This window comes from Poecilia formosa, unplaced genomic scaffold (genome assembly GCF_000485575.1).
Source record: "Poecilia formosa unplaced genomic scaffold, Poecilia_formosa-5.1.2 Scaffold19, whole genome shotgun sequence".
In the NCBI taxonomy this organism is placed as follows: Eukaryota; Metazoa; Chordata; class Actinopteri; order Cyprinodontiformes; family Poeciliidae; genus Poecilia; species Poecilia formosa.
This window is the reverse complement of record NW_006799958.1, coordinates 4,170,200-4,178,813: the sequence shown is the minus strand read 5'-3', so window position 1 is coordinate 4,178,813 and position 8,614 is coordinate 4,170,200. Positions and strand designations below refer to the sequence as shown.

At 38.3% G+C, this 8,614-nt stretch overlaps 1 protein-coding gene across 1 annotated transcript; it reads left to right on the top strand.

Annotated features, from left to right (window-relative positions):
* LOC103134848 (interleukin-1 receptor-like 1) lies at positions 1 to 8,614 on the top strand. Its single transcript, XM_007547325.2, has 11 exons — positions 1 to 119; positions 499 to 925; positions 2,182 to 2,365; positions 2,488 to 2,638; positions 2,908 to 2,973; positions 4,099 to 4,225; positions 4,490 to 4,638; positions 6,097 to 6,234; positions 7,645 to 7,809; positions 7,882 to 8,015; positions 8,313 to 8,614. Exons 2-11 carry the CDS (start codon positions 525 to 527, stop codon positions 8,559 to 8,561), a joined length of 1,764 nt encoding a protein of 587 aa, XP_007547387.1. The 5' UTR covers positions 1 to 119; positions 499 to 524; the 3' UTR covers positions 8,562 to 8,614.

Here is an 8,614-nt window from a genome sequence, read left to right as displayed (position 1 = left end):
CCAAACGTGTGGACCGAGCAACTTCCAGTGTCGCACAGGTCACTGTATATCGCTGCTGTGGAAGTGTGACGGTGAAGATGACTGTCAGGACAGCTCGGATGAAGATCCTCGCTATTGTAGTGAGTTGAAACTGCTCCCCGGTGTGTTGCTTCAGGAGGAAGAAGTCGTGAAAAAGTGCTTATCAGATATTAGAGCAGGGTGGAGCTCTGCAGCTGAATTTCTGCCACTGATTTACAAGTAACGTGCAAACTGACATACACAAACTGATTTTATGTGTCATTTACGTGATTAAAAAAACCGTAGAAAGAATATTTCAAAGCATGTTTCAGTTGTTCAACTTTGCTTCTTAAAGTTTAACATTTTCAAAATCAAAGGCTTTTGAACAGTTACGAAAGAAAATGCAAACCAAAATTTGCAGTTTTGACACATCCATTTCCAATAACCGTATCTTCAACATTATTGTTTCTGATATGCATTCTTCTTTTCCCTCATTTTCAGAAGCATCAGATTCTTCCTGCTTTCACATGGACCAGGATAAATATAAAGTTATTGAAGGCGAAGCATTTTATTATGTGCCCTTCGACATGAATGACCCCAACATACCTGATGAAAATATTACGTGGTACAGAAATGTGTCTGAGATTAAGTATATTACTGAGCTTGTGAATATCACCAAGATTGTGAATATTACTGAGCTTGTGAATATTACTGAGCTTGTGAATATTACTGAGCTTGTGAATATTACTGAGCTTGTGAATATCACCAAGATTGTGAATATTACTGAGCTTGTGAATATTACTGAGCTTGTGAAAATCACCAAGATTATGAAAATCACCACAGACGAGACACACAGGATATATTACCATGGAGGAACGCTGTTATTCTTAAACATCAGCGCTGATGATGCTGGTTATTATTTTGCCAGGTAAGAATATTTGTTATGTTTGCTAGTATATTGAAAAATGTGTGCTACATGAGTTTTAAATATGAGGAAATTAATGGATTTTGTTAAACATTAAGTCTATACGGGAATTTTTCTGCCATAATTCGGTACCACACATTTTAATTTTGAAAGCAGAACTTCATGTCTTTCGTCTCAAAACCTGCAATGCTTGTACTCAAAACTTCTGCAAATATTCACTGTGGTTTCTCAAACCTTCCTCCTCACACTCAAAACCTGTCTCTGCTTTTATCAAACCTCCACTTGCAAACATCTCTGCTCGCTTGCGTAACATTTTCTGCTCAAGCGTGAAACAAAAAAGTACTGTCGCCTGGGTGCGTTTGTTTCCTTCTAGTTTGTGTGCCTGTGTGGCTACTATTGAGACAGACAGACAGACAGACAGACAGTCAGTCAGTCAGTCAGTCAGTCAGTCAGTTAATCCGTTTGGGATTTTACCCTCAGGGAAACTGTAGTTCCCGTCTTCCTCGCAACACCAACACATCAATTACAGTTTTTACAATAATGCTTTCCATCCAAAACAAAAAAGAGTGACATAAAGTGACATTGCAATGCGTTCGTCTGCTGATAGACTGATAAAAAAAGAAAAAAACAACTCAAGCGAAAAACGTTCTTCCTCCTCTGCCTCAAAGGAGAAAGTGATGGTTTTAGTGCAGAAACATCCAGTTTCAGAGATTGTATTATCTGTTAAAGTAACGTTATATTAGTCGACCACAAAGTGAAATATTTTGCTGTCATAATGATTTTATGGTCTAACGCTGTTAGAGTCCACAAGCTGATCATGGCTGACAGATTAGTGAGGTGTGTTAAGCCACCAGAGAATCTGGTGTTCTTGTGAGTGAAGGAACGGTGCACCAGCCAGCCGACTGGGAGTCACCAAACAACCACATAAATATCTGGTTGCTACGGGATACTCTCTGGGTTTTTATCTTATGCAAAGAAAAATGTTATTAGTTTGAAACCAAAGCTTTTATAAAGAGTTAATATACCTTGGTACCAACTATTGGCCTGTGGATAGGTAGTGTGCTGCAGTGTATTCTGCACGTTTCCTCTTAAATTATCAGTTTTTAGTCACAGCAACAGATCTGAGGACATTCATGACCTTTAGAAGATTTATTAATGTAGCTTTGTATTTTAACTCTGTTGTATTTCTAGGCTACAAGATCCTTTTTCTTCTTTGATGTTTGAGATCAGCTAATCTGTGAATGTTTCTTTCTCCACAGGCACATTGAGCCATCAGGTAAATGTTTCTACTATCATCTGAAGATCGAGGTCTTCAGTGAAACAAGCCGAGAGAATCTGACCTATGGAGCTATCCGAAACTCTGCCCAGAACATAAACATTCCTTGTCCACAGCCTGTTAAAGACACATGCAAAACATTCAACGGGAACTTCACATGGTTCAAGGTAAGGGAATCTCTGATTACTTTATTTTGTGAAAACACATCGCAAAAGTGGTCGGTTTCTAAGACATTAAAAGATTTAATTATTTTCCATCATTTCTAACGTCTGTCTTGTTTTTATTGCAGGGAAAGAATCTGATTCCTGGTCAACACAGAGAAAGCCTGTGGGTAAATAATGCAACAAAAGACGATGAGGACATCTACACCTGCATATGTACCTGGACTCACAACCACAAGCTGTACAACTCTTCTGGATTCAGGAGACTTTTTGTTTTGAGTGAGTCCTTTTAGACTGTTGGCTGTTCAGATGCAGACAGGCATGTGCTTTGTCCTAATAATTATAAAGTGAAGTGAAAAAGTATTTGCTCCCTCCACTGATTTATTCTGTTTTTGCTTCTTTGTCACATTTGTTTCATCAAACTGGTATTAGATTCTCACTTTAGTTGATTTCAGTTCATATGTATAGTTTTTGTTCTTAATGCAACGCTCTGCAGTGCCTAACGAAGCACAACACAGTGAAAACGTTTCAACTCTGCTCCCTTGTAGAAAGAGCCATCTTTCGAAATGCAACAATTGTCTCTCCAACCAGCAAGGAGCAGTTGGCTGATGAAGGTAAAAAAAACAGCTTAAAACATTAGAAAGGCTATAAATCCCTCCCTTAAAGTTCATATCCTGACTCCTGGTGAGTTCTGGTCTGATGCTTTGCTTTAAACCGTAATGGGGCATAATTATGTTGTAACTTTATTTCCTAAAATCACAGGCAAGCTGTGAAAATTCACTGATTAAATAAATACTTAGGATGGATTTTCTCATTTCTTGTGTTGCTAACAGAAGTTTATTTTGTGCCGCCATGTTCAAATAGTCATTATCCATCTAGTAGCACAGATTAGCAAAATTACAAAATAATAAAAATGAACACAATTTTGTAGGCACCAAACATGCAACATTTAATGGCGTCTGGTATTTTTTTTCCCCACACAACTTTAGTTTTAGTGTAGCTGTTGCTTCAGGTGAATATTTTATTGAATTAAATAGGGTTCATAAAACAATATGTTACCTTTAACCTTTTACCATCTGAAGTTATGGACACATAACACAGAGAGATATTTGTATTATTTCTACACTTTTGCTTTGTTTGCTTTTGTTTTAAAATTATTTTGTTTGTATATGAGTTTGTTTATTCTTTTATTACACCATGTACAATAAAGTCAAACTCAAATGTTTTTACTGATTAAAGTTTCAGTAGAAATGAAACATTGTTATAAAACACACACACATCCATCCATTTTCTAACACCCTTGTCCCTTAGTGGGGTCAGGAGGTCTGCTGGTGTCCATCTCCAGCAAACGTTTCAGGCGAGAGGCGGGGTCACCTTGGACAGGTCGCCAGTCTGTCGCAGGGCAACAAAGAGACACACAGGACAAACAACCATGCACACACACTCACACCTAGAGAGAATTTAGAGAGACCACTTAACTTTTTGGACTGTGGGAGGAAGCCGGAGTACCCAGAGAGAACCCATGCATGCACAGGGAGAACATGCAAAGACCTCGGGCTGGGAATCGAACCCACGACCTTCTTTCTGCAAGGCAACAGTGCTCTCTCTCACACACACACACACACACACACACACACACACACACACACACACACACACACACACACACACACACACACACACACACACAGTGAATGGAAACTATATGTTAATGTAACAAACCATCATGTGTTCAACAGGCTCCAGCGTCAAGCTGAACTGCACTGTTTACTGTGGGATTAATGCAGAACGGGATTGTAAGGCCACATGGTGGGTTAATGGAAACCCAGCGAAGCAGATGGATGGATACAACGAGACCAGCACATTGTAAATCTGAACATCATTATGTTAACTATGCTGTGGTTAATTTAGATGAAAATTCTGAATTGTAATCTTTTCCTGAGGGGAACCAGTGTACCATTAGAGTATTTTATAATAATGTATTAGAAAAATGGAGGAAAGTTAATTAAATATCCATTAAGGAAACTGACATTTAAATTGATGTCCTAGTAATTAAATCAATACTCAGTAAGCATTTATACACCACTGATGTTTGTACAACTTTTAATGAAGCATAATTTTATTCCTTAGAGACATTGTGGTTCCTTCAAAGAGAACCTTCTCCACAGCAATCCTGACCATCCAAAGGGTTTCAGCAAAAGATTTCCAGAAGGAGTTTATGTGTCGCGGCTCAGGATTTTATTCAGGAAACTCTGTAACTTTAACTCTGAAGCAAAGAGGTTAGTGTTGGTGTTCCCCTAAACTTTTCAACTTCTGGCCTAAGGTATCAGGGCTGCAGAAAATGAATGATCCTTAATGTTTGTGGTGATACTGAGCTATCACTAACACACCAATAAAACATGAATATAAAAGCCATTTATGCAGAATCAGCAATTAGCTTGCTGTCATATCCATGGCGGTTTGAGTTGGTTTTTGTTTGATTTTTTATTTTTTATTTTTTTGCTAACAACTGAACAAAAATTAGTTCAGTTTAATATTTTTTTGTTCTGCTTCCTGTAGTCAAGTTCAATGCTCTTAATACACTGCAGTGACTATATTTTTCAATTTAATTTTAAAAATGTGTTTATTTACATGGGGTAATAAATAAAATATGAGAAAAGGTTGGATATGTACGTTTACGGAGCACATTCTCATTGCTCACTGTTTTACTGTTGTTTGAGCCTCTGATTCTCCACCATTGCCTGCTGGATTCCTCAGTTCCATGAATGTTTCATGTTTGTCCGTATGCCACACATAGATGTAATTTCTGTTTTTCTTTCTTCATTGACCGTGTTTGTTTGTGTGTGTGTGTGTGTGTGTGTGTGTGTGTGTGTGCGCGCGCGTGTGTGTGTTTGTTTATAATATCTTGTGGGGACCATTTTCCTGACACATACTACATTGTGGGGACCCACAGCTCCTTGTGGGGACCGAAGCCTGGTCCCCACAGGGGAGACGTTGTTTTTGGGTCAGGGATCAAATTTAGGACTAAGGTGTGAATTAAGTTTTGGTTAGGGTTAGGTTAAGGGTAAGGTTTAGGCCAGTGGTGCCCAAAGTCGGTCCTCAAGGGCCGGCATCCTCCATGTTTTAGTTCTCTCCCTGGTTTAACACACCTGCATCAAATGATGGCTCATTAGAAGGCCTAAGAAGAACATTGACAAGCTGAAAAGGTTGTTACTACCATCAGGGAGAAAACTAAAACATGCAGGATGCCGGTCCTTGAGGACCAACTTTGGACACCCCTGGTTTAGGCTGTAGAAATGAATGGAAGTCAATGGAAGGTCCCCACAAAGATAGGCACACAAACGTGTGTGTTTGTGTTTTTTTTCTTTTGTTTTGTTTTGTATTTTAAATCTTACCACTTTACTGTCTGTCCGTGCTTTGGTTCTGCTAAACCAAACTATGCACATGCTATTTTCTTTTACATTTTTATCAATGACTTGGATATCATTTACATTTGTTAGAAAAGCACTTAAACAAAAAAGTTTTAAGGTTTTGACATTATTTTTTTTTTTTGATTGAATAATTGTGAAAAATATTTAACTTCATACGGGCGGCATCGCCAGAGGACCTGCGGTCACCAGGAGGCCAGAGCGGCGCTGAGCTGAGGGCCGTTCCAGGCTGCATGCAGCTTTAATTGTTGTTGTTTTTCTGGTTTTGTCATGAAACTCACTGAAGCCTTATTTATGCTTGTCTTCCAGAGTCCATCATTCCCTTCAGTATATTTAGAGGGTGTGTGTTTGTGATTGTTGTGATCGTCGCTGTACTGGTGAAATATTTTGCCATTGACCTCGCTCTGTTGTTCAGGACCTGCTTCCCTTCAGAAAGATGCAATGAAGGTACGATAAATTCAAGGTTTTCTTTGAAAAGATGAAATCAGGAGGTTGATATCAATCAAAGGAGATTACTCCAAACAAATGAGCTCAATTTAAGCTATGCAGCAGTGCTTTAACCAATCAGGAGAATGAATTGTTTTGACTCTATGGTTTGACACTTAAGTCAGCTCTCATCAAGAAACTTTCTTCACCTCATCACATACACTGTGTGTGTGCAGGCACCTTATTTTGACTTTTTTGGTAAAAATGCATTCATTTCAGCTTTTCTGATATTAAAGTAAGTCTGCTATACTTTAAGCAGTGTTTAGAGATCAATGCTGAGTCAACCATTTGCTCCACAGAGCCATAAACTGCTGTATTATTATTATTTTTATTTTTTGGCAGAAGGGCATTTTCCTCAAACAGTAATCATCGCTCCACTTTATCATCTCTGGCTGGATATTAATGTTCATACAACAAATACTATTTTTTTCACTAGCCTTTGTTGTACCAGAGAGAAACTGCTGAGGGCAAACTTTAGACATTTTCCTGGTTTAGTTGGACATTAAATAACGAATGAAGAATCTGATGTAAAAATCCTACAATAGAAGAACCACTCACTGAAAAATGTAAGATTCATTGTATGTAAGCCTAAAAAAACAGTACCAAATCGTTGTTTTTTGAATATACATACTCGTAGATGAAAAATCGATACTTTAAAATATCAATAAATGTCGTGCAATCGATAAAATTACACAGACCTAATACATGCACTAAATTTGAATATTATTGGAAAGTTAATTTGCTTCCATAACTTAATTCACTTAGTGAAACTCATTAGATTAATGATACATGCTGAGGTTTTGAATGTGTTATTTCTTCTAATCATAATTATTTTACAATGAAAACACGACATTTAAGACATTAATATAGTAAACCAATGAAAAACTACATCTTTATTATAATATGAGGGCTTGGTGAGAAATATGTTTAAAGATTATTTAATCTGATCAGTGAGCTTATCATGTATATGCAGTGTAAATTCTTAAGTTTTATTATAAAAATTGCATTTTTCAGGGGGCGGGGGGTTAATGGTGCATTAGGATTATTGTAGGCAGGCCTAAAACTAGATGATACAACAAACAACTTTAATACATCTTAAAAGCAAAAATTTGGTGCACAAGTTTAAATTTACTGTTCTTTATTTTTTAACTATTATTTTTACAGCTGCAAATATGTATTCATAAACCTGCTTCTGACAGAAAAACAAAAAATGTCATTTCATTTTTATTGGTCCCTCATTACTCTTCACCAATAGTCTGAAAATAAAACAATCTGATAGTCAGAATCTTTAAACAACACGTGATTTAAGTTAGCAGAGCTAGTCACTTCCTGCTGAATGTGAATCTTAAAGATCTTGTTTGTGTGACCCAGATATGAAGATGTACGATGCCTACGTTGTTTACCAGCCACAGAGCGTAGACATGGAAATAGAAAACCAACCGTTCAACTTTGTCACTGAGACTCTGCCCTCGGTTCTTGAAGACAAGTGTGGATATCGACTCTTCATCCAGGGAAGAGACAACATGCCGGGGGAAGGTCAGTCATTTAGTGCATTTCATCAGTGGATGAAATGCACTTGAACTAATAAGTATTTTTCTGGTCCATCAGATCGCGTGGAGCTGGTGGAGAGCTGCATTAAGCAGAGCAGGAGGCTGATGGTCATCCTGACACCAGGATCAGGACCTGAGATGATGGAAAATCCCACCTCAGACCAAACCTCAGTCATTGGGTTTGACTGGCAGGTAAAATAGTCTGGGGGTCAAAGGGCATGGAGTGGGATTAATCCAGTTCATATTCTTCTTGTTTAAACTTAAATCTACATGTTTACAATGCTAATGGGAAGGCAGCAGATCACATTGAAGCACAATTTCTTTATATTAAAAACATATCAGTTGTGTTATTTAGAGAATTCAAAGTATCAGTGAGAAAGTAGTATGAAGTAGTGACAGTGCCTTCTGATCTGATTGATTCTGCTTCCAGCACTCCTTAAATAATAATAATAATTTTTTAAAATCTGAATGTGATTCATATATTTCCAGGTCGGGCTTCACCACGCGCTGCTGCAGAGGGATATGGGCGTGATTCTGATTCAGCTCGGAGAGATGGGGCCGCAGGATTATGCACACCTTCCTCCAGGCCTGCAGCACCTGATCCGTCAGAGCGCCCCCATCAGGTGGCCGAAGGGCTCACGGGCAGCCTCCAAATATAACTCGCCCTTCTGGAAGAGAGTGCGATACCTGATGCCAGTCCGACCCGCCAGAAAACGAGATTCATCTGCCATCATCTAAAACCGCTGCGCTTTGAAATGTGAACATGGAAAATTAAACTGAAATCATGGACA

Bases quoted from the DNA above. Each gene is read 5' to 3' on its own strand.
- LOC103134848 (XM_007547325.2), top strand. From the start codon at position 525: ATGGACCAGGATAAATATAAAGTTATTGAAGGCGAAGCATTTTATTAT. The intron at 4,226-4,489 runs GTAAATCTGAAC...TTTATTCCTTAG, and splicing joins TACAACGAGACCAGCACATT to AGACATTGTGGTTCCTTCAA. The intron at 7,810-7,881 runs GTCAGTCATTTA...CTGGTCCATCAG, and splicing joins AGACAACATGCCGGGGGAAG to ATCGCGTGGAGCTGGTGGAG.